At 31.9% G+C, this 27,785-nt stretch overlaps 1 protein-coding gene across 2 annotated transcripts; it reads right to left on the bottom strand.

Annotated features, from left to right (window-relative positions):
- Positions 1–266: 266 nt before the first annotated feature.
- LOC105224952 (synaptic vesicle glycoprotein 2A) lies at positions 267–21,166 on the bottom strand. Of its 2 annotated transcripts, none has more exons than XM_011203228.4 (8): positions 19,866–21,166; positions 2,560–2,643; positions 2,155–2,479; positions 1,703–2,063; positions 1,318–1,644; positions 1,051–1,180; positions 827–983; positions 267–766 (listed from the first exon to the last, which is right to left on the bottom strand). In XM_011203228.4, the coding sequence occupies exons 1-8, from the start codon at positions 19,933–19,935 to the stop codon at positions 562–564; spliced, it is 1,659 nt and encodes a 552-aa protein (XP_011201530.2). In that variant the 5' UTR covers positions 19,936–21,166; the 3' UTR covers positions 267–561. The 2 variants fall into 2 exon arrangements, with proteins under 2 accessions (XP_011201530.2, XP_049310055.1); XM_049454098.1 differs by lacking the exon at positions 19,866–21,166 and adding an exon at positions 3,617–4,157.
- Between the last annotated feature and the right edge of the window lie 6,619 nt (positions 21,167–27,785).

Genomic DNA, 27,785 nt, shown 5'->3' with positions numbered 1-27,785 from the left:
TACGCTGGCTAGGTCATGTCGACCGAATGGATGAAAACACTCCAGCTCTGAAAGTATTTGACGAAGTACACGCCGAGGCAATCACAGAGCAAGAGAGAGGACGACCTCCACTCCGTTGGAAAAACTAGGTGGAGAATGACCTGGCTACACTAGGAAATCTCCAATTGGAGGCACGTTGCGAAAAGAAGAAACGATTGGCGCGCTGTTGTTAACTCGGCCATAATCGCGTAAGCGGTGTCTACACCAGTAAAGAAGAAAAACACAGCTTTGATTTTAATAATTTTTTTGCTTTATTTGTAGTTTCATTCAATATATTTTATCTAAAAACACACATTTCACACGCTCTCAAAAAGCACCATAAAATTAAAAACCAAATTAAATAAAACACTTTCATACTAAATACTAATTAAATATTCACTCACACCAACACTCACGCACACATAGAATCACAATTTATTATAACAGTATTTCATCCATCCCTAATAGTAGTTGCGAAGTTAAGTATGCTATCCGCATTTAAGTCGCAATTTAGAATAAGAGTTTACGCACGCCTTCGCACATTTATGCCTCATCCAAAACGGGCTTGGCGGGAGGCGCCAAAGTTCTGCGCGGTATCAGTAGAGCCAGGAAGGCGCAGACATACAAGGCAGTACAAGCGGTGTAGAAAGTCAGTTCGCAGTTTTTAGCCAGTATCGCACCCACAATATTAGCGCCCACAACACTGCCCAAGCGACCGAACATCAGCGAGACGCAGATCGCCATGGCACTGTAGATAGAGTTTTAACTGAAAAATATTCTTTAGGAGCCGCTGATGATGAAGACTTACCGCATTTGTGTGGGATAAAGCTCAACTGTGGCAGCGCCCAAAACATTTATTGCCACGCCTACCAAAAAGAAGAGCACATACAGGTACGCCGCAATCGATGGATCGACCACAAAAACTGCAGCAAGGCCACATGAGGTGAAGAAAATTGTTGAAATAACTGTGAATTGTAGACAATCGTAAAGTGTTAGTGTGAGTTAGATAGTTATAGAATTCGTAATACTTACAAAGTATGGTTATCTTGCCGACTCGATTGATTACCAAGCCAATAAAGGCAAACGAGGAAGCGTACAAGATCTCCATGATTAATGAGTAAAAATATGTTGTGTTCTCTAATTTCGCAACGCATTCCATTGTCTGAAAGAAAATGAAGAGTTGTAATTAGACAGAAGTTTATAAACAATTAATGCTATTTGTTTAAGGATCAGATCTTGCAGCTTAGCGGATTGGCTGTTGACTGTGAATCAATTTATTTTTTAATTTCAGATACTTACACCATCAGACTTATATAAGCTCTCATGTTTGTCGTAGACAATTTGGCAGATCTGTTTGTGTTCGCCCGGGTGGCCATTCATGAACTCGACCATGGAGTTGATGATGTGCGGGAACCACATATACATGCCGTTCGTCACCACATACAGCCAGAATTGCATATTGCAAACGATCAATGTGATGCGTATGTATTGTTTGTGGAATAATGGCACCGTCTGGTTCCACATGCTCTTCAGAAAAGCGGTGGCAAAATTCTCCTTCGAAGCCGATTGATTGTTCAGCTGCATCATAGAGCCGGGTGTCTCCTCCTCCGGTAGGATGTGTTTTAACTAGGTAAAGTGGAAATAATTATTTCCTAAGCACAAACAATAAAAGAACACCATTTACTTTTAGATCCTGAGTGCCACCGTTCCAACGTTGCATCTTTTGCAAGACCTCAATGGCTTTCGCCTCTCTGCCGTGCGCCAAGAGGAATTTTGGACTTTCCGGCAAGGCGAACATGGAGAGACCACAAAGCATGCCGGGTATGCCGCATACGATTAAAAAGAAACGCCAAGGCTTATAATCAATGCCCAAGAAAGGCAAGGGCAAGACCCAGTCTTGATTGATGACAAGGAAGGCAATCATTGGCAAGATCATCGCGCCGATCGCGAAGATAAATGAGCTGCCCATCATCGCGCGCGAACGTGTCTTATCTGTGTGGAACTCGCCGAGGTAGGCATAAATTGTAGCTGAACCGCCAGAAACGCTGTTCAAAGTAAAAGAGAAAAAGAAGAAATTATAAATGTTAATTTGTTGAAGTATGTTCAGATAGTAGAAGAACGCATAAACAAACTTACAAAAATCCATTGATGAATCGCAACAACACCATCACCCAAAATGTGTGCGAAAAACTTGAGAATAATGTGACAATAAAGCCAGCCAACAATGTCGGCCTAATGACGCGTCTGCGTCCCTTTGTGTCGGCCAAAAAGCCCCACAGATGCGAGCTTGTTATGATACCAGCAAAACTAATGGCGCTCAAGACGCCCTTATCCTGATTCGATAGATTTAAGTCACATTGTGCAATTGGCAAAATAAAACCCATAGCTGCCGTCTCCAATAGCACATTGGCCAAAACCATGCCAGAAATGAAGATGAGGAAGTAATTGAATTTACCGAAACCTATGAATGGTGTCCAATTAATATGAAGCATAATGGCGGTATTCACTAAAAATGAATACAAAGCGTCAAATGGTACTTACCGGTAAGTGATAAAGCTTCTGAAAATGAAATGGCCCCATGTTTACGATTTACCTTAACGGGTTCTGTATGTATAATTGAAAGTACTGGAATAAGGTGGGAAATTTTTTTGTAAATTAATTTTTCATGTTCGACAAAATTTCTGGATATGGACGTCTTACACATAAGTACATACAGTTTATGTATGAGTATGCATGTATGCAGTATGGGAGTTTTTGCGATGGGATGAGGATATTGCTGTTGAAGGGCACTTACATTTAGTTAAAAAGTCTGTTGTTAATTTTTTTTTATTTTTAAATTTTTTTTTTTTTTAATTTTTTTAATTTTTTTCCAGGTTTGTTTATTTTTTATTATTTTTCTTCCACATTCATATTCAAACAATTTATTTTTGCTTTAATTTTTTTTTTAATTATTTAAATTTAATTTTATATATATGTATATACATAGTGTTTGATATAAAAAGTTAAGTTTGGTTTCTATATAAAATCTTAATGGTAAATGGTCTTGGTGTGCAGTATGTGTGATGTTTTTGTAGTCTTTTAATTCAATAAAATTAATTTTGGTTACTTAAATTAATTTTAAATAATAGTTAAAATGCACTGAAAGTATATATTTTTTTTTTCAAGGAAATACTTAATATAATACATAATTCTTAGTTATTATTTTTTTTTTAATAAATAAATATGATTTTTTTACTAAAACATTTTTTTCTTTGTTTTTCTTAAAACGCTAAATCAAAAGATTTTTTTTAAATAAAAAATTAGAAATAATTATTTTATGCAATTATATACTACTAAAATCCATAAATTTATAAAAAAAAAATTATTTTTATATAATTATATACCATTAAATCAAAATCAAAGAACTTTCCAATAAAAAATTAAAAATAATTATTTGTATACAATTATAGATTATTAAAATCAAAGACTTGTTTAATAAAATATTAAAAATATTTATTTTATACAATTACATAATTTTTTTTTTGTCAAAATTTTAAAAATTTACGAAATGTTTAATTATTAATTAGAAATATATAAATATTCTGTGAAATAATCTTACCCATTTTGTTTATATAGCTTTGTATTTGCTAAAATATTAAATGTTTTACTATTTTAAAGAATATTTTCTTCTCCTCTCGAAATTTTCAATTTACACATAAATGAATTTAAATATAAAAAATAACAAGGCTTATTTTGAGCACTAATTAAACGCTAAATATAAAAGTCTTTTGTATTTTTGTACTGTCTAACCTTCGCGCCTCTAAGTTACTAATGTCAGTTAAGAAAATAACCATCTATTTAAACCTTTTCGCCCACTCAACACAAAGTATATATGAACGTACATACATAGATGGGTGTAAATATACAGTAGCTATCTCGTGCCGCAAATTTAAGAACTAAGAAATGTGACATTTTTATGACAGATGTAGACATAAAATTGAATTATTCTACATGCACTTATGTACACACGACAAATAATTGCTTATATTTATATTCAAAGGATGATGTGTATTTTCTATACCTTTTGGTTTGATCTTCACACAACGTAGGTTTGTACATGTTGCTAAACCTGCACAATGTTAGCGTGAAACTTACAGTATCTAGCCACCGAACCAAGCACGCTTCGTGCTTTTGGCATTTGGAGAATGTGAATAATCAATAAAATTTTTGTAAAAACAATAATAACCATTATTATATAATCCAATTTGAAAAGCTTTACTCTTAAAAGTACCAAAAATATAAAATGATTTTATTATTATTATTGAAGCGGTAATTTTCATGATCAAATTTGATTGACAAAGGAATATATTTTCATGTATTTTAATACAAATCTTTATTATCGCTTGTAAAATAGGCTTTTACGACCTCTATTCGACGTCATTTGTGCAAAAGATTCAGGACATTTGGTATGAGTCTTGTCCGCTTCATACCCGAAACATTAACCATGTGTTGAGTCGATCCATAAGAGATGTTGAGATCCTCTGCCAGCTCGCTGATGCCTACACGATGATTTACAAACACTGTTTCTTTAACTTTTTCAACTCCATGATTCTAAAGGCAACAGAAAATTTGCAGCAAATTCGTTAATCAATTTTGTCCAAGGTCAAAACCGCCAGACAAGCTTCTCGTGTCATAAACAAAGAGTTACAATCAAGGAGGAAAATTTATCGGTTCTATTCACCTGCACAGTTTGAATCGTCTACGATCGAGTCAAATTTAATCAGATAGTATTTCTTAGTTAATGAAATTTACAAATATTTATACTTTTAAATTTTCGGAAATATTTTCTACTTTTATGTTTCATATTTTTTTATTATACGTAATTTTGGGAAAAATTAAAAAATATATTTTTTTTAGAGTTAAGAAAGCTATTTTTTATATAATTTATAAAAATAAAACAAAAATCTTTTTTTTTGAATTTGCTGAAATAAAATGTTCCAAGAAGTTATGCTCTGTGATGGCAATATAATAATTCAAATCAAGTAAAATAATGTAAATGTACATAATGCATAATTTCAGGTTTATGTTGAGAGAGAAATGTTGTTTAGAAGATGTTAACATTCTGTAACTCATTAAACGGACATTGAAAATTTATTAATTCAACAGTATGATCTGTTTTAAGATTATAAACTGAAAATGACTTTGGAAATTTTTTTAAAATATTTTTTTTTTAACTTCAATATAAAATATTAATTCAAAGCAGTGTGCTGGAGATGAAACATACATCCACATTAAACACATCCAATCCTAATTAAATTTCAAATTATTATCATTGAAAGCAATCATATTTTCAAAATTAAAATTTTTTCGTGTCACACTTAGTTTTATGCACATATACTGTATATAAATTTCAGCCTAAAGGCCAACAACCAATGTCAAGCGAGATTTGCGTCAGTAAGATCAGTTAATAAATTGCCAAATGCAAATAATGTTCCTGTATTTATATAAAATAGGATTTCTAAGGCGAGAAGATAGTGACTGTAAATGCGTAATGTTTGCGCCATTTTAGTTACAATGCAATAACAAAAACACGACGCCTACGCCTTAATTTTATTTTATTGTATATACCAACAGCTGATCTACGATTACAGCTGAAATATTATTTTTATTATTAAAACAAATAAAAAACACCAAAATAAATTGTACTTACATACTTACATATGTATAAATATATATATACATATACATAAGTATGTTTCTAGAAGTATTTCTATGCCTTTACATTTGTTATACAGTTTCCTTAAGTCTCTTTATGGCGAATAAGCTATGAGCAAACACAAAGCTATACTTTATGGGCGGAAAGCAGTGGTATTAGGCGTGTTTTGCCCCTTTTTATATTGCTTGTTTCTTGAAATGTCAGTTATCAACAATTATATTACGTATATGCATACATATGTACAGCTGGCGGATATACCGTATACCGTTTGCACTTTCCACATTTGTGCTGTTGTCATGTTTTTATTTCGGTAAATAATTATAAATAGCCGTTAGTTTGAAAAGAAAAGTTAAACCGGCTTCTGTCAGATAAGCGCTTTGTGTAATTTGGGGTTGAAGGTATAAAGCGTGGGAACCCGGTGGATGGTATAAACAATTCTTGTTGTTCTTAAATGAATTATAACGTGTTTGTGTACAACAACACAGCGCTATCTTTTTAGAATGACGCGTAGTGAAAGTTACTCATTTTTCACATCTAGTAGCTAGAGAGTTGTCGTTGGCAGTGTTAGTGTAATTGCTGATACATTTAAATGGTAAAATTTTAAATATTTTAAGAGAGTGTTGAAGTTATTTTATAAAAATGAAATTTTTTAGAACACAGTAACAAAAGGCACATAAATTATAAGAAAATAACATATCTTTTGCATTTATCCGAAATTATTGACAAAACTCGTTCATTTGCAAATTTTCTAGAAATGACTGATATGAGATAAGAGCATAACTACATGTTTTCAGAATTTTAAATGTTTTGTAATTTAAATTTCAAATTATTTAAATTTTTTTATTATTTAATTATAATGCTAAACAACCTCTGACCATTAAAATACGAGCAAAACTACTCGTTGTCCCTTTTACAACGCGAAGATCTCAGTCGGGCTTGAGGCCCCCAATACTGGGTTGTAGGGATTTGGAAATCCTTGGCCTCACATTAGGAGGTGGAATAGGCACGTGGAATTAACACTGCCCAAAGCCACCAAAGCACTCATGACATGGTAGGTATCATCATATGGTTGTATACCGTGATCGTAAGGCCTATTGTCACTTATGGAGCGGTTGCTTGGACATCTATCACAACTGCAAAGGCTCATCGGCTTCTGCGTTTTAGGGGCAATGCCACTTGCCCAGCGGCAGCACTTGAAGTCATTCTGGAGCTCACACCAGTGAATCATGGCAGCTTAGGGATTTGGCAAAGGGAAGGTAAAATTGTCTCAACAAGTGAAGGCCCTAGGAGAAGAGACACACCACTGGGCCTTCTTTCTAGAGACGACGTTACGAAGAGGGTAAACTTTACAAAGAAGTTTAGAGTTACTTTCGGCAGTAAGGTGATACCAGGGTCGACCTACTACTGAGGGGCAGGCATTGAACAGGCATTTCCGAGCATCTTTCAAGCAAAAGTCTTTGCTATAAGTCAGTATGCAGAAATCAATCTCCATCGCAACTATCGCAACCAGCGTATTGCTATATTTAGCAAGAGTTAAGTGGTACTAAAGACGATCTCACTTATGACATCAAATCGCTTTTAGTGGAACCGCCTATAGTTTGCAACCGTGTACACCTGATCTGGGTGCCGGGGCATAAAGTGGTAGCCGGCAACGAACTGGCCGACAGATTCCAGAATGATTGGGCCAGAACCATGCATTGCGTTGTGGTCCCACACTATAAAGGAGTTGCTCCGCGCGGAGGAGAGAGTGTATTTATCGATTTGTTAAGATTTATATACAATAACATAAACTATAAACGAAAAAAAAATCAAAATAAAATTAGCTGGTGCTCCACATTGCCGCATATTGCAGAATCTTTAAAAAATATTTCAAGAATAAGTTTTATGATACAAGTTCGCCACTTCGTTCATTTTTTAAGCTTTTACGGGAATTTTTTCTACATTTTTATATTTTCATCGGAATTGTTCTAGGTCTAGGGTTATAAATAATTCAATAAAAATAATAAATTTTTGCATTTGAATTAACTTTCTTTTCTAATCCGGAGGATCTAGGAATAGTTTTTAAAATTCTTATGCCAAAATACCAGATTAAAAATTGGGAAGAAGTTGAAAAATTAAAAAAAAATTATCCCAAATTTAAATTTAGAAATTAAAAAATTGTTTTGAATTTAAATTTTTTCGCGCTTACGTATGTAATTCAAACAGAGACTTATTGACATTTTTTAATTATTTTAATTTTCTTCAAAATAGCTGAAATTTTTTAAACTGGCAAGTTATTCGAAAAGAAAAATATTTAATAAAAAATAAAGCAATAATTTTTTTTCGTTCAAAATTTTCTGTGCGAAATATTGTAAAAATATATTTAAAGCGTTCAATGGCTGCATGCGCACTAACAGAAAACATCTTCCAACAGTAGATTTACATACACGTAAATGCAGTACGTATATATAGAAATTAACATATACCCGAATGTAAATATTTTAAAGCATACCTTTGGGCGCCGCCAAACATTTGGCATTATTAGAGACGGAAATGAAATACATGTATGTGCATATGTATCACAGCCGGAAATACTTATATCTACATACATTTACATGTATATGTACCTATGCAAAACAAAATTTACTTGCATTTGTGAGAATTAAATTTTATTAATAAATTATTGCACTAAATATTGAATATTGCACTGAGATATAGAATAAAAATACATATCTATAATACAATTTTTCTAATAATCAAAAATAATATAATACCAAATATAATGAGTTTTGTGTAGTTTGCCATTATTGACTTCAAGTTAAAAATAAATCATTGAAACAAAATTTAAAAATAATAATAATAAATAACGGAGAATGTTAACAAGTTTAATAAAAAATAATGGCACGGGAATAGTGAATAAAATGTTAAAAATTTAATAATATATAAGAAATTATTAATATTCCCTATAACCAATTTTTAAATGTGTTATTAAAAATAAATTCTTAGAAAATGTTATTTAACAGAATAAAATTCTTAAAACTGTTAATTTGAGAGAGTGTGTTAATGAACATGATATTAACATAAATAATTTTAAAGCCTACATTTAGGAGAGCAATAATTGCTAGCAAATAGCCGTTAGAAAGAACCAAGTGAAAAAGCGATGAAATGCAGAGACAAATAAGAGTATAACTGTTAAATTAATTTGATTAAATAAACTTATCTTTTCAGTATCAAGTATGTTTGTAAACATAATAATGCACATCATAGACATATATGTATGTATGTATATATTGAGTATGTATATTTGCTATGGTATATTATAATAAAGTGGCATTTTAATATTCTGTGTTGAGCATGAATGCAAGTGAAATTGTCCTTCATTTCATAACATACATTTAGGAGTGCTGATAGTGGTACAGTAGTTAATGAATAATACAAAATTTTGATTTATCATTTGAACCATTCTATAATAGTAATATAAAATAAATTTGTGCACAAACTGTTTTTATACTCTCGCAACAAAGTTGCTAAAGAGAGTATTATAGTTTTGTTCACATAACGGTTGTTTGTAAGTCCTAAAACTAAAAGAGTCAGATATAGGGTTATATATACCAAAGTGATCAGGGTGACGAGTAGAGTTGAAATCCGGATGTCTGTCTGTCCGTCCGTCCGTGCAAGCTGTAACTTGAGTAAAAATTGAGATATCATGATGAAACTTGGTACACGTATTTCTTGGCTCCATAAGAAGGTTAAGTTCGAAGATGGGCAAAATCGGCCCACTGCCACGCCCACAAAATGGCGGAAACCGAAAACATATAAAGTGTCATAACTAAGCCATAAATAAATATATTAAAGTGAAATTTGGCACAAAGGATCACATTAGGGAGGGGCATATTTGGACGTAATTTTTTTGGAAAAGTGGGCGTGGCCCCGCCCCCTACTAAGTTTTTTGTACATATCTCGAAAACTACTATAGCTATGTCAACCAAACTCTATAGAGTCGTTTCCTTCAGGCATTTCCATATACAGTTCAAAAATGGAAGAAATCGGATAATAACCACGCCCACCTCCCATACAAAGGTTATGTTGAAAATCACTAAAAGTGCGTTAACCGACTAACAAAAACCGTCAGAAACACTAAATTTTACGGAAAAAAATGGCAGAAGGAAGCTGCACCCAAGCTTTTAATAAAAATTGAAAATGGGCGCGGCGTCGCCCACTTATGGACCAAAAACCATATCTCAGGAACTACTCGACCGATTTCAATGAAATTCGGTATATAATATTTTCTTAGCACCCTGATGATATGTACGAAATATGGGTGAAATCGGTTCACAACCACGCCTTCTTCCAATATAACGCTATTTTGAATTCCATCTGATGCCTTCTCTGTATAATACAATATATACATTAGGAACCAAAATAAAAAAAATATGTAAATGACGGATAATGAAATCTCGATTATCACTTTATCATGCGAGAGTATAAAATGTTCGGTGACATCCGAACTTAGCCCTTCCTTACTTGTTCTTTTTTAATTTGGATATTTTAAAGGATGGTTTTAATTATAAATAAGCTCATACACTTATATAAAACGACAAACTAAAATACGTCTGATATGAAATATGTAATAATGTCTGATATTTTTTTAATCAAAATGTTCTTACGCACCTATTCTCTATATAGCTGTATATCGATTTAAAACTGTACTTTAAATTACACTATTTATTCAATGTTTCCTAGCTTATGAAAAAAATATTTGTTTCGAGCTCAACTCAAGGGAATAGCACTTGAACGTAAAAATCCAATGCAATAGCAGCAACAAATGTATATAAGGTTTGTAAGTACTGAAGCAAACTCAGCAAAGCCTTATTTTAAAAAATAAAAGTGATGTTTACCTACATATCATATATGTATGTATATAAAAATAGTCTAATAATATGAATATTTATAATTTTTATCCGCCAAGAGTAAATAAAGTTTCAGCTGTTATGTTATGCATGTATTTTGGAATTCTGCCAGACTAAAAATATTGTATGTATTTGAAGACTAACAAAAAATTATAACATAATAAACATGATGTTAGTATGTCAATTGATTTTATTGCATTTAGCAGTTATATTATCATACGAGTAAACAATGTAATAAAGTGTGCTAAAGTGAAGTGTTACGTTGTGACAACAATGCCGCTGTCTTCGCGAATTTTTATACTACACCGTTATTAATTTGACTTTAATCTTCTTTTGAAGAGATTGGCTGTCAACCAATAAATGGTTTGATGATCTACCGTCATAAATGCCAAATTAATCAATTGGACGGGCAATTACATACTTGTGTATGATATTATGAAATTATATATAGGCAAATGTAAAAATAACGGTAACATTGTAATTACCGATAATATACATATACTACCATATATACATACATGCATGTCGTTAGCTTACTGCAAAACCGTTATAATTGAAAATTGGGTATTTCAAGCTTCGGCCGCTTTCTAAGGAATAATAACGAAATGTATATATATCTCTCTTTTAATCTTTTAGAACAGAAACATGACAATTTAACACCATAGAATGCTTTATTCTAGTAATTCCTGCAAAAATCCCATTTTTCGAATGATGACTATTTGTAGTAAGCAAACGATATACACTTTCCAAGGCTTTTGAATATACAAATTTCTTAATAGAAAAATTCCGTTGAAGTAGATCGCTTATGAAATTTTTTGTTCTACAATAATCCGAGATGTAAATTTTTTTTAATGAAAAAAGATTTTTTGCCAGCTATTGAAGTGGGATACCTTGGATGATCACCCATCGCTGTTAAAATTGACCTATAGATCCTGCCTTGCAGAAACAATTTTTTCGATGTTTAATTTTAATCCATAAATTCGATAGGTTAGTGCTTTTTTGCTCACCCTAATGTGCATATATCTACATATGTATCCTCTAACTGCAGTACATTTAGTTGATAATAGTATTTAGATAATAATGTCACGATAATAAAACACGCAGCAGGAAATTATGTCAGACGTTTTATTAAAAAAAAATGTAATTAAATTCATTCAGATAATGTGAGTACACAAGTTCTACACTAAGTGCGTTAGGAGCATAGACACTCACTACGGCACCCACTTGTGAATTATAGTAAGAACTGTGTAAATATTTTGGTAATTATGTACTAGCGATAATTGGAGAGTTTTGCAAATAACTACATACACATGAATATATGCATATATCGTCATCTAAAATGCAAAACAACATATCAACACAACAATCGATTTTGAGTTTTTTATTGCTTATGATTTACTACGTCACATTACATATGAATATGTATGTAGCATAAAATTTTTAGCTGTCGCTATCAGATATAACCATTTTATAACCAATATGTAACCAATACATAACCAATATATAACTAATATATAACCATTTTATAACCAAAACTCAAATTTTGTTTCAATATGAGTGGTTTCTATTACATCGTTTTTTCTCCGTCTGTAAACTTATGTAAAGTGATGTTACGTTATTTTGCATTTTAGGTGGCGATACAGTTTTCTGCGTCTACTGTAAACTGAATGTCATAAAGTATGTGCAGCTAAGTGAGAGTAAACTCACTTATGTATATATGCACAACTGCATAAGTTTATATGTATCTTGTATTCAGAATTGTCAATAACATACAATGGTACTGCAATTAATACTGCATTTCGTAGGCTAGACGAAAAACATACCATTTATACATACATATATATAATACAGATACCGTTTTCATATACTAGAGCAGTTCAAGGTAACATTGCAAATTCCGCGGCCAAGCAACAATTTTTATTTTCATCATGAACACATTTTCCACCAATTTTAATATGACAGCGAATGACACAATACATTCATACAATCGAGAGGCGCGTGTGGTGCTACTCTCTACGACACGGTCGATGGCGCCAAAACAGTGGTGCCAATGTGACTGGGGATAAATAAAAGTACAAAATGCATGGTAAACTATAATATTAAAATGAAGTTCACGCATATGAACAAACAAACACAAATGCGCTGACACGTGCCTACAAACACATTTTTATGTGCCTATGTTAATTGTTCACGCGTACGTTGTACTTGCCGCTAAATATTGACAAATTGAATAACAGAAAAAGCACGTGGCGAACTCAACTGTATGTGCGAAAAATTGAGAGAGCGAGAGTGATAAGAAGACTTTGTGCTAGTGTTTTGGATGCGAATTGAGCAACAGTCTGGTTAGGCTGTGAAGTAAATGTTGCGCCTAAATAAATCTGCCGTTTTTTTATAAAAAAAAAATCCAAATAAAAAATAATTATTAATATTTATATACATATGTAAGTAAATAAAACAATATTAAGTTTCGAAATTAACTTTTATGCACAACTCGTCTCAGTGCAAAATTCACATCACGGTTTATCAGTAATAATAATTATCAACAATTTTCTAGATAATTTTATTACGCACATACACTTACCAGTCACTGATTTTTCCACATTAAACATTGATATTCTATCTATATTTGCGTTTGTTTATTCCGAAAGTGACCTTGGCCCTGCACATGCAGTTTTTATTGTTGTTATAGTATTATTACCTCGTACTGTTTATCATTATCAAATTCTTTGTGAACGAAAGCGTTATATTCCCAAACAAACAGTAGAATACTCTGTATATTCTCTTGTAAAAAGCACTCAAGAGCTCAACCAGGAAATGGAGTTATTTATTCTACGTAAATAAAGCTTTCGTGCTTATAAATGAGCTAAGTAATGAAACTGTTATCGCTAGAAATATGAAGTTGAATAAATGCACGCAAATAATTATTATAAAGTATAGTAAAAAGCATGAATTAGTCAATAAATATGCTGGAATTACCGTTGTTTACAAATATTTTTGAGTAACTTATGTTCCTTGATATTTATTTAAGCTTTTCAGAACAAAAAAGTGTAGCCGCGTTCGATAATTAATTTTTTTTCGTACATATTTAGCAAATATATTTCATTTTTATTTTCTATTTTTTTTTGTTTAATAAAATCAAAAATTATAAATAATAATGAAACAAAATAATAAAAATTATAAATTATAATCTACTAATGAACACATCTAGTTTGAAATTAAAAAAATCGATTTTTTCCATATTTCTTAAACCGTTAAAGTATAAAAGTAATATACCAAAATTTTAAATCCATATTTCAAATAGTTGTTTGAACTGATTGACCGAATTTTGTCAAGCTAAAAACCAACCAATTTTTTCATACAATTCCTCTTTTAAAAACATCGCTATTTTTTCTATTTATGATTTTTTTAACCGTAGATTACACAAGGTTGTAAACATTTTGCGACTAACTTCTAAGTTTTGATAGTAAAAACAGAAAATGATAGTAAAAATTTCCTAAAATGTAAGTTTTTTTATATTGTAGGCGACGGGTGTAGAAGTCAAACCACCACTATTTACTAAAATGATTAAGACGAGAATACTGCACTCCGGACCGCGACAAGATGCCTCTTGATGTCTCCCATACACCTCCCGAACACCTTCATAGTGAGGCGTATGCTGGCAGTTAAGGAGCATAATGAACTCCTCTTCAAGTAGTTTCTGCTGAACGGGTTTAAGAACCCGTTACAATAACAACTAAAATGCCAAAAATAGCTGTGTGTTATGGAAGAGTTCTAAACTCAAATACGTAATCAGGAAACCTCAAATACCCCACATGCCTCTTTACACATCAGTCGCAAATTTTTTCTTCAGATTTTTAGAGTAGTGTTATTAAGTAGACAGACAATATCTTTTAGTGGTAAATTTTTTTAATTTCATTCACTACAACAATGGATAACCTTTGTTTAAGCGCCGTCAGAGATTACGTATAACTCGAAAAATAAATAATTTTTAATAAGAATAATAAAACACAAACAACTTATTTTAAATAATTCAAAAAATTGATGAAAAAAATTGTGAAAAATATTTCACTTGAGTGTACCAATGTCCGTGTATTGCTATCATTCTCATTGAGAGTGCCAAATTTGAGCAATTTACACATTTTTCGTGTTTTTGTAACATTGTACATATATATATATACATACATACATAAGTAGTCTGACATATAAATGAAAGTGTGTATGTGTGAAGCACGCGCAAAAAGAGTTGTATTATTATGATTATTGTTGTATTAAGATTCGCACGTCGAACAGAGAGAGAATTGGCGGCATATTCTCCTTGTATGTATGGTATATAAATATGTACTGACGTAAATATATTTTGTGACGTAGCCGCATAATTTTAGTAATTTTTGTTGTTTATTATGCAAATTATCAGTTTGCAACGATTTTCTAGAAAATGATATGCGCTTTCCTCTACTTAGTTATATAATTTCAATGCAAATTTGTTGTTTTAAATGTTTTAAATATAATTCGCAATATTTCTGGCTTTCAGAAGAGCTTGTCAGCACATTTACATATATGTATGTATGTATATGTATAAAAAATATACTTATATTATTGCTGCTCACTGTTGATACTTGCGTTGCCGCCTCCATTCGGCGGTCATCATTGTTGTGATTCAGAAATATACATACATATGTATATTATGTATATGCGCATATACATACATACATACATATCTGCGTGCTTGTACTTTGATGTGTCTTATCAGATTCATTATAATAAAACAACAAAAATGTTTTTTTAGCTTTAAACGCCACATTTGTGCGAATGCACTACGCATAACATACATATGTATTTACAATTATTTGTCCAACTGAGTCTGAGCCAAAGAGCTTGCCTCCGCTGTTACTATGTTACTATTAATGATAAGAAACCGAGCACTTCTTCGGAGAATAGTAAGTATACGCAGTGTACACACTCTCATTCATGCATATGTATGTATGTTTTCACATGTTAGCCGACTATAGCTGTACGACCTATACGTAAGAAAATATTATTATATACATACATATGTACATATCTATGTTTGTTTAATATTCGCGAAAATCACACAATTTGCCTCAAACGCTCAATGATTTCTTTATTTTGTGCGTTATCAGCGCCAACTAACCAAATACTAACTGATTAAATTCATAAAATTTTTGAAAATTCGCGAGTATTGCTGTGCTAATATAACACGTGTATTGAATGTGTTGACAATATTTATCAAGTTTAACTAGCTTCATGCGTTTTTGCAATAATTTTAATACAAATGCTAACCTATATTGTGATACCCTGAACGCTGATAGTTTAGTTTACCGCGAAGTTTGAAGGAAAAAGGAAACGTGGGAGACGTTACTTTTTTTATTCACTTTTTATTACTGGCACTGAAGTGCCAAATACAACAACAATAAACGTCGAGACTCCATAAGGTATTATATAAATGATCAACATGGCGAGCTGAGTCAAATTAATCATGTCTGTGTGGCCACCTGTATGTCCGTATGTCTGCATATACCCATTTTATAACCACAACTCAAATTTTACTTCAATATGAGTGATTTCTATTATATCGTTTTTCCTTCGCCTGTAAACTTATGAAAAGTGATGTTATGTTATTTTGCTTTTTAGGTGACGATATAATGAATACATACTCAATTTGAATCTAATGAATATCTAAAAATAAAAAAATGAGGATTTTATATTTTTCATCATTTTCATCCCCCATTAACATAATCCATACATATATATGTACATATGTGTGCTTTTACTTAGTCTACCCCTAAATCATATTCCAAAATGCAGGGAACTGAAATAATGTTATGTGCACAGTTTTGTAATTTATGTGTTTCCAGAAAATGAACATTCTAAGTACTTCGAGAGACAATATTTCCGCTTAAAGCTCGTACAAACCGGCTATGGGCCGTTTCGGCATAATATTTACAGGCAAATACAAACCAAAATGCAATAAATACAAACGATTAGTGTTTATAATCGCTTTAATGCATAATAGATAAGCGTAAAAGTTTGAGTGCTAAATAAAAATTCATTGAAAAACACCGCAGAAAAAGTGCATACATTTATACCCATATATGTACGTACATATGTACACTGAAATGCTGAGAGCATTGACTGCGCTGTCTTGAGTACATATGAGCTCATAACAACTATGTATTTATAATATGTATATATGTAAATGCGCTTGTAGGCGAGTTCGCAGAGCGTGTGTGAATAAATAAGGAAATTCGCCAATCCACACACACACATACTTGTATACTAACGCAAAAAAGGGGGTTGCTGCCAGACTGCCTTGACCTGGGACAATGTCTGACACTGCTAAATAAACAGTTAAGGCATACAAAACAAATCGGTGTATACTTATAAGTATGTACTATATATCATAGTAAAATATAAGCGCAAAATCACTAACCATTGTTGTGCAAGTATGCCGTCATGCCTATGCAGGGTGTTCCGCATTTTTCAAATTCAAGCGGCACACAAATAAATTCCTTTAATAGAACAATTTCATGATTTTACAACAAATAATTATAGAGAAACGTATATTCAATGCTGTTATATAAGCATTTTAAAGCTTAAAGCGATTTTATTTGTGACAATTAAGTAAATATCTGTTATATATTTGCCTATGTGTTTGCGCTTTCCGGTGGTAACGACTTTAGAAATTCCCCGTGAAATCATTGCATTCTTAATAGCAGTTGTTGCATTAAACTTTTAATTGATTTCGTGTATATAAATCAAGTAATCAATAGATTATATGCACATATATTAATTTGTGTTGTAAAGCAATTAATACGAATTCGCCGAATACTGACAATTTTATAAAGAATACAGTCGCCTTAGCAAAAAAAAAGCTTTATAATTCACGCGACAAAATATAAATGATTGCTGATTGCGCACAGCGATACTACAAACATTACCGCTGTCTGGCGTTTTATTGCCAGCGCGCTTACCCAAAACACTCGACCTGTAACTGAGACGTGTTGAACTTAAATACGCTGATTCATGCGCTCAGGGTTATTGCATTGCATGCGCTTCATATCTTATTTCCATTAGGTTTAAGAAAAACAATCGTCGATTGGTTTCAGTTTTTAATGAAATTTCTTCCATTTCTCTTTTATTTCGCATATGTTTCGGATTTTTAGTGCTTAGTTGTAAATATTTTTTATTAGAAAATTATATGGCTAATTGTTTTTGTTTCAGGTTCATTTACTGGCACTGAACTTCAAAATTTGTTTCTTGCTAATTCAACGCAATATTGTGTTCTGCCATAAACTTAAATTATTTGTGTTTGCTTTAGAATATAAATTATGAATAAGGTGACCAGCTATTTTGTTACTTTAGGCACTTAAATACTTGCGCTTGTTTACTGTGTAATAAGTGATATATTTACTCAAAATTCCCACATTGAAGTGGGCTGTTGGCAGGCACTGTGCCTATAAATGCACAGGGATAAGAGAAAAGTGTTTATTTTACTCTCAGTTTTAGCATCTAATTCCTAGGTACTTGTTTCAAGAGCCACTTGTTGCTTGGAATTTCCAGCTGCTTCTAGCAAAATGCTACTGATTTATATTTCTTATCTTCAAATAAGATTTTGCAAGAACTCATATAAAGAATTTAAGAAAAAAGAACATTGTAAGTTATTACAAAAAAAAAAAAAACATTGTAGTAACAAAATATCTAATCTTATAAAAGTATATGACAATTAAAGTCTTTGCTGGGGTATTAATGCAATATTGTGAGTAATTTGTAACACCTTACTTCAGTATTCTTCTGACCGCTTTCGGACGGCTTTCGGTATTTTATTGTTTATATTAAAATAAAAATAATATTTAAAGGGCAATATCCACTTGCAAATCAGAAAAAATGCAATGTTTCGTAATTTGTAAATAGGCATTTTACACATTAAGTAAAATAAAGAAATGTAAATTTACATAATTTAAGGCACTTTAATCATCATTCATTTTAAAAATTTTGGATTGCCTTGATCCCGTAGCCAAACCCGAGGAGTAGCTCCAAAAAAACCCATTTCCCACGACAGTCGGGTCTAAATAATCGGAACGGATCCCGACCTTTATCTGGTCAAGGAATGTATCTTCGGTATCATTCCGCGAAAATATTTCAGGGAAGTTTTCTACCGCTACAACAACAAAAATGGACCTCAAAAAAATGTCTAACGGTGAAGGATGTTTTTCTACTTAAAGTTATTCCAAACACAAAAGCCAAAAAATCCAATATTACTATAAATGAATTCAGATAATGATCAAGGACACAACGTCGGCTTTCTAAAAACCCTTTTTTCTGAAAATATTTACATTTTAGAGTGGCTTGAAAATCGGATTAGTGAAAATTTTAATTTTTGAAAAAATAACGACTTCACAAAATAGTCGTTTTTTTTAATATTTATACTTCAAAGATGCTTCAAAAATCGAAAACTTTGTCAAAAATTTTATTCTTCCATCATTATTTGAAAAATATATCTAAGGAGGTCGTTGGAAAATTTTAAGTCGATCGGTTCAGCCGTTTTGGAGAAATTTTCCTCACTGAAATCAGTTGTTGAGAAAAATGCCAATTGCACTTAGTTAAAAAAATTTAAAAATTCACTCGAACCTCTGAAACCGGCCGATGATTATTGTCAAGTGTACATATAATATTGCGTAGTCGAAAAAGTCTTTTCGTATTTCTAATAAAACTTCGACTTATTTTTTTTCAATATAATCGAGATATAGTCGAACAAAATTTTGAATTCACAAGTGGATATAACCCTTTAATTAAAATATTTTATGCATAAAATGTAATAGCTGATCACCTTTTAACTTATCTTTTGTTTTTTCTAATTTTTTCAACTTTTTTTCTTAAATTTTTTTAATTGTAAATATTTACTAATTAATTTTTTTTTTTCAACTTATTGCTTTATGTAAGTACGAAGGAAAGTAAAGTACTTAGAACTGAATGCTTGCCGTAACACTTCCGTGTCGCTTGACTAAAAAACAATGCATTCGTGCTAATACTTGTACAGACATTTATTCAATGTCATTTATTTATACAGACAGACATACATACATAAGTATGTATGCAATATATTTACATACATACACACGTATGCTTTGTAATTATGTATAGTAAACACAACGAATAAGCGAGAATGCGGTTTGACACAATTTCGATATGGCTGTGAAGGTATGAAAGTGATTAAAAAATATTTACAACAAATGATTACTTACAACGCTCAGCGGCGCTTTCGGCACTGCAGTCTTTCAGCTCGAAGCTGCCCAGTTTCGAACGCATCTCCATATTGTACGAATTTTTGATAAGTACGCTGCCTTGCTTATAACCTTTATATAACTGGACTGGTGTAAGTAATGACCTTAAAGCGCTTTTATTTAACTGTTTCACTCAACTGGATTTAAAATTATATACATATAATTTATAATTATTTGCAATGTCTGCATGCGCGAGGTTGATAGGCTCCACGGGCTATATTAATTAGCAGCTTCAATAAAAAGCACTGTTTACTTTTGTAATCCTAAAAAATGTTATCACATAAGTACGCCGTTATAATTTTGTAATACCTGCTTGTTGGCTTAAGGTTTCACGTGTTTATATTTGACTTTGGATTTGAATTTGCACGTAAAATGAATTTTGCTTAAATTTATTATATTTGCTTTGGCAGTGACTATCTTCACAACGGCACGTTTAATGCGCAAAAATGCTGGCGCTTTACAATATTGTTAATATACTTTTTTTTAATTTTTGAAATTAAATAATTTTCGCAAATAACACTGCGCACTTCAAAAATTGTATAATGTCCTTGTATTTGTAATGACTGGCTGTCGTACCCGTATTTGTTTTACTACTTTGTATAGAATTTAGTGAAAATGTATAAATTATTTATATTGTACACCCGCTACTTGCTAACACTGGCAGTGTTTTTATGTGATTTTCTTTTTCCTAGGTTTCAGCGACGCGTTGCTTGTTCATTTAAGCGAAAGCGAAGACAGCGGTGGCCACAGTTTGGCAAGTCAGCAGTTGTTGGTATGCACTTCGTTGTTACCCGTTGGACTTTGCGAAATTGACTGAGCGCTGCATCAGGCGGCTGTGCCTAATATACACCACTAAATTGCGAAAAATCGTTGGCTAAGTAAAATGAGTATTCGAACTCGTCACTTCTGTTTGACACTCGTGTGTAGCACCAATAACAACGAATACCGTTGACACTACCGGCAGCAGCGACTGGTGGAGAAATGGTTTTTTGCGATTTTATTCACAACGATTTCACGCGTTTTATCACACTAATTTGGTGCGCTCTTTTGCCATAAAACTCAGCTAGCGTAACGAACTGAGCACAAGTGCTTAATGTATTTCTTGTATTTTATTTTTGGTTGCAATCGTTGAATGGTTGCAGCGCACTTATAATAATTGGTGTCGGTTGCAAATCGATGAATGGTGTATTAATTGTTTATTTCGCTATACTCCAAAGCCGCCACTTGGTGAATCGTTGGCGTGCCTCGCGGTTGTCCGTTTACAACTGGGAGCTTCAGTTCTCTGCACGCGTATATTAAGTACAAAATTTCCTGTTTATGGCGCTGCCGACGCCGCGGTGTGCTTCGTCGTCTCTGTCGTTGGCGCTGTGGCGTTACAGTGTAGCTGAACTTTTGAAAACTTGGCAGCGCAGACACACGTGTTTTATTTTTGTGTTTGCATATGTATGAAGTATAAATTTTAACCGCATATAAGATTAGCCAGCCAAGCAAATGTGTAATTTGAAGTGGGTGTGCAAATTTCTACAATGAAATGATGAATAACAGCGTAAAGAAATTCATTCAGACTGGGTTGAACCGGCGCATTCACAAAATATACACCTGATGATTTGCAAAAAAGAAGTTTTGTTGTATTAGAAATACTGATTTACTGATTTTATAATTTATTACATGTTTCGAAGGTTGCTTAACTCTTTATTAATTATTAGTTAATATTTTTTTGCTTTCATATTTATTTATTTTTTAATATTATTTTACTAATATTAATCAAATATTATATAACGTTATTATATAAATAAATATAGGTGAATAATATATGTACATAAATACATATACATATAAAGATTTTCTAAATCATTTTTTAACTACATTATATTTATAGGTTTTGTAGGCTTAAAGCTTTTCAAAACAGCATTTTAACGGAAAAATATTCGTTTTTTCGAGAATCCTAAACTGAAAGATATTGTATAAACTTTTTAAATCTAACAAATTTTCAGATAATTTGTAAAATAATTACTTATAATGAATATCGTTTTCGCTTATCAGCTGTTTTCCAACGCTTTATGAGTTCTGCTTTAAGGAGAAGTACGAAACTTGCACATATATTTGAAAAATGCTATAGTTATATACTCTTATGTTAATAATTGACTATTAAAATAGTGATACATTTTGAGGTTCTCTATCATTTTAAAGATAAAACACATAAACTTTAAATTTAATGGGGAATGTTTATCATCATTCGAAAGAACATTTTTCGGCATTTATTTTTTTTAAATTATCTCTGTCAAATGTTGGCCGCGGCTACGTTTCAGATGGTCCGTTGAGTCCACTTTTCTTTAAGCACTACGACTGGTAACTAGCGAATGACACGCGGGATGTTTTGCTCCAAAACCCGAATCGAAGCGGGATTGTTCGCATAGACTTTAGATTTTATAAATCGCCACAGGAAAAGGTATAATGATATGAAATCACACGATCTTAGCGGCCAATCGACCGGCCCAGAACGTGAAATTATAAGCTCACTGAAGTTAATGTGTGAGAAGTGGCGCCGTCTTGTTGATGTCGCGATAACGGTCGCCAGTGACGGTTTCGTTCTCATCGGCATCAGTTTTGAAGAAATATGGTCAAATGATTCCGTCGGCAGCTTGACACGACACACGCGTGATCTGTCAAAAAAGACTATTAAAAAAAGTACCTCAACTTGGATCACCCGTTATTTAAAACCTTTTCATTTATATCTTAGAATGTAAATATTTTTAACATTTTTGATGACAACTTTCATTCTTTGTTATCCAATATCTTATGTATATCATAAGAATGTAGGCCCAATTGGAAGTAATATACATATATGTATGTATGGGTATGCATATCAACACAAATTTCTGACAGAAAAAAACATAAACACAAATCTACTTTATTTTAAATATTTACAGTAATCAATCACTTTCCTTCGCTGTATTTTATTGTTATTTTATTAGCTTTAAATTTATATTCTCGATCAAACTATCACATACATTTCTTTCAATACACATACATATGTACATGCATGCATAGATCATCCGGTATAATTTTTCTTGAAATATTTTATTTTATATATTCTCGTGTCTACCCTTATATTTATACAGCTATACATGGCGTTTGGAACTGAAATTACTCACACAGCTTTAGCGAAAACTTAACAGTGATATTTACAAAAATAAAATTAATAATTTATGAGACATAAATAACATTGCTTGTCGGTAATATAAAAATTAAAACTTCAACTAAAATGCAGTTAAAATTAAAATATATTGATAATTTATACAAAATAATGCCTTGAGTTGGAAGCTTGGGAAATTATTTTTTATTTTCCTTTTTAAACAAATTCGCGAAGCACGTCTCTATTATTTTTCCAACTCAAAAAACTGTAAATTAAAACAAAAAAGCTTTCACGCAGCCATTATAAAAATTATTGTGACAATAAAAACAAAATATTGTTATTTATTTATTTGAAAAAACATTTTGAGGGTTTGGTTGCTTGTCGGAGTCTGTAAAGGTTTAACAATAAATAAAAAAAGTGTTTCAATTGTTTTAATTTTTTTTTCAATTTCTTTTGTTTTCAATTTTTTTACACTTCAAAGAGGCTTAAAAAATCGAAAACATTATCAAAAATTATATTCTTCGATCATTATCTCAAAAATATATCTAAAAAGGTCGTTTGAAAATTTCAAGTCAATCGGTCCAGTCATTTTTGAGAAATTTTCTTCACTGAAACAACACTTTATAATTGCTTTATTTTTTTAATATTTAATGCTTACTACAAGCCATCTTTAAGAATTTTGTCCTAAAACTGCTTTAAAAAATTATTAAAATTTTTGCGCTAAAAATATTGTAACAATAGCAGGAAATATAAAATCGAAAATAGTAAGTTAAGCTTTTAGATTTTTTTTTAATTTTTTGAAATTAGTTTATATTATAAGTTATTAGATTTGTATATATAAACTTGTACTATATGACTAACACAATTTAATTCTAATTCTATATAATAAGCTTATATGTCTTGAAAATACATTTTTATCAGCTTAAATAATTATTTCCTAATATAAAATTGTTGATTGATAATCTTATGCGCTTACTAACATAACATTTCTGTATAAGCACCTGCTTCGCGTGAACTTATTTGTGATTGCTTCATATTCCGCTCTCTAAGTTGTGCTCCATTTATTTAAAAAATTATTATTCGCATTACATTCATATATTATAAAAAACTAGTTTTGGAAAAGTACCGTTAACACACTCTTATTTTTTATTATATATAATTGTTTTTATTGCAACTTGATATTATTGATTTAATTATTCGTTTTTATATATGCGCTCAATAATAAAGCAGTTCCCGTTATTATTTAATGCATAATTATAGTTTGTTGCATAGTTTTATTCAAAAGAATAACTTAAAAACATTACCAACTAATTCGCGGAATTTTATTTTATATGCATTAATAAACGCTACTATCAAACGTGATACTCGTGATTCAAGTCACTTGAAATAATACCAACGTAAATATTTACATTTATTCCAGCACGCTCAGAAGCAATGATTAAGTGAAAAAGTCACTCATACGCACCGTGTGCTCCATTTGTATAATGCTGTGAACTATGAGCGTGTGTGTGTGTGCGTGTGCTTGTCTGTATACAGGAAAAGCAAATAATATAAATTCTTAAAACTATTTCGTGCTCTAAGACTGCAACAAGGCCACTAAAAATACAACAATTGAATATCTTTACTTCTTACTACGCTTGGCATTTGTTACGCCTTCCACAAGTAATTTAAAAAACAATTGAGGACAATTAAGTTTATCATACGCGTAGTAATTACTTACGGAACATCCTATAAAACAAGCTAATAAAAATATCTACAAACACATGCGCGCATATAAAAATATAAATAAATTGAAATATAACTCAAAACACCTCAGTTTTTGCAATGCTAAGCAGAAATATGTACATACATACACACAATTATGATCTTCAAGTTCACATTTTGCACAGCGATCTTCGATGCTTACAGCATACACACATTTACAAAGACGCGATGACGCGTTCCCACAAGCCTTTGCGACGCTGCTGCGCGTTGATTGCTTCGCGTCTCGTGCGCCAACAGCGTCGCCAATTAAATTTGTCACTCATGTTCGCATAAATATGATTGAACTTAGCGCTGACGTCGGCGCCGGCCTCTGTTGCTATCAGTTTTCAATTCATTATCGCGACATGCCGTCTCATCGCTGGCGCTGACAGCGCAGCCACACACTCGTACATATTTACATAAATATATCTATGTAGGTGTGCGTGTGTGTACAACAACCGATACGATTGGCTTTACCCTGTAATAAAAACTGCTGTTCGTTCTTCGGCATTTAACGACCGCACAGCGAGTAACGGTCTATGCCACAAGCATTGCGAAATTCCGTGAAGATACATTTGTTTGTAGATATGTATGTAGATATGGGTGTATGCGTATGGTGAATCGGTTTTTACCGGCTTTTGTCAGTTTAGTCCAGTATGCCATCACTCGACTCCATACAGTTTGCAACACAAAAATACTATTCAAATACATATACTGTTGATTATTTATATGATTTTGTGAAGATGTTGTAGCAACGCGAACAATAGACGATTTTTCTAAAATTGTTGAAATAAAAATTGATAATTTCAAAACCTTAGTCGCCTTTTCTAACACTCAAAAATATTTAGAAATCAAATTCGAATAATTTTCATTTTAAGTTACTGAAGACATACACTGACACACCTATGTAATACACATTTCATTAAATATCTTCCAAAAGTCTGCATTTGGCGTCATAGCATCTCATAAAATTTTGAAGCATCACACAAATTACCAAATGTCATTGAACTTTGTCGTCTTGCAGACGCTCTTAATGTTGTTAACATCATTTAATCTATTTGTTTGTTATTTAAAGTGCAAACGTTTAAATGAAAATACGCACTTCACTTGCTAAGATCGTAAAATGAATCAGCAAATCAGTAAGATTTGGTTATATCTGGTAATGATAGCGTAAGGCGGCTAGGCTGATCTGCAATATATTTAGCATAGTCTTAGGCGCTGGCTATACAAAGTGATCGCTCTTGATCTTTAATATTTAAATATTTTATAAACTTATAGTTTTTTACAGAGCTGCTCTAACAACAATTTTGTCATAAGACACGAGAAAATTATTATTTTTGCTTTTAAAAGTGATTATGTTGATTTTTTGTTTCAAAACTAATTATTTTAATGCTAAACTTAAACTTTAATACTATTTAAAGTTGGAATATACACTTTGATAGAATCAAAATAAAAAAAAATAATTAACCTGACAATTTAGTTCGTTGACGTTATTACCTGTTTAGCTTAGTTTTCAAGCTAATTAACTTTCTTCTGTCAAAAATTGAACACTTTCAATTACAAAGCTTTAAAAAAAATTTTAAACAATATTAAAAATTTTTTTTCAACATTTCTTTATTTATTTTTTTAACAACAGTAATTTTTTAGTAATACAAATTTGTATTAGTATTGATATAATAATCATTAACTTGTTTTCTTTAAAATAAATTAAATGTATTTTGTTATTATTTTTTATCAAAGTTAGCTAATGTAAACATATTTGCTCACATATGAGAAAATTGTATGGAACGATGTCTACACGCATATATTTTACTTCACCTTATCGTCTCAAGCTTTAGACGAGACACAAACCCACAGCTGAGTGAACAAATTGACTACAAGAAAATAAAAATTACATAGCATAATACTCCATTGAAAGTTTTAATTAAAAACCATAATAAGTTGATCTGAGTTAACTCATCAAGCCACGATTACTTAAACTCCGATACACTGAAAGAGTTAGCGTGGAAACTACCACATACACGCAGTGGAACTCATAACGGCGGATTCATATGGAACTTTACATACCCTTCACAGGTGCATTTCTTTTGTAACTATGTGTTCAGTTTGTATAGAAGCTATATGCTATAGTTAACCGATCTGAACAATTTTTTCGGAGATTATATTTTTATTTTAAGCAGTAATCCATGTCAAATTTCGTGAAGATACCTCGTCAAATGTGAAAGTTTTTCGTACAAAAACCTGATTCCGATCGTTCAGTTTATGCAGCTATTTGTTATACCGGTCCGATATCGGCAGTTCTGACAAATGAACAGCTTCTTGAAGAGAAAATGACGTTTGCAAAATTTCAAAACGATATCTTAAAAACTGAGGGACTAGTTCGTATATATACAGACGGACAGAAAGACAGACGGACATGGCTAAATCGGCTCAGCTCAACATACTGATCATTTACGAGTATATATATACTTTATAGGGTCTCCGACGCTTAATTCTGGAGGAAAGTTTTATTGCCCACTGGCTTAAGCTCTTTGGGCCAAACCGAACCCCGTTAACTAATCACATTTTATCATTTATCTAACAACATGTTTCGCAAAAGCAATATTTTATGTAGAGCTCTTGGTGTTCGACTAATCGACTAACCGGATTAACCGGATAGAGCATTATTTGAATAATAATATTGGGTTGGCAGTATCCGGTTAGTCGTAAGTTGTCGACTATTCGATCAGCTGCTCATTTTCGACTATTCGGTTAACCGTTCATTGTCGATATTCGAAAAGTAAGCATTCAACTTCTACAAATTTTTTTGATGTTTCCAGAGCTGGAGTGTTTCTCTCCGTTCGTATGACATAACATAGCCATCATAACCGCTGTCTTTTAATTCGCTGAACTATGTCAATGTCGTCGTATATCTCGTACAGCTCATCGTTCCATCGACTGCGGTATTCGTTGTTGTCAATGCGCAAAGGATCATAAATCTTCCGCAGAACTTTTCTCTAGGA

This window comes from Bactrocera dorsalis, chromosome 4 (genome assembly GCF_023373825.1).
Source record: "Bactrocera dorsalis isolate Fly_Bdor chromosome 4, ASM2337382v1, whole genome shotgun sequence".
Lineage (NCBI taxonomy): Eukaryota > Metazoa > Arthropoda > Insecta > Diptera > Tephritidae > Bactrocera > Bactrocera dorsalis.
The sequence above is the reverse complement of the archived record's forward strand: the minus strand, read 5'-3'. Positions and strand labels throughout refer to the sequence as shown.

Excerpts from the sequence above, each read along its gene's own strand:
- LOC105224952 (XM_011203228.4), bottom strand. The coding sequence starts at position 19,935 with ATGGAGATGCGTTCGAAACTGGGCAGCTTCGAGCTGAAAGACTGCAGT. Across the intron at positions 2,480-2,559 it reads AGAAGCTTTATCACTTACCG|GTTTCGGTAAATTCAATTAC; the intron begins GTAAGTACCATT and ends CACCATTCATAG. Across the intron at positions 1,645-1,702 it reads GTGGCACTCAGGATCTAAAA|TTAAAACACATCCTACCGGA; the intron begins GTAAATGGTGTT and ends CACTTTACCTAG.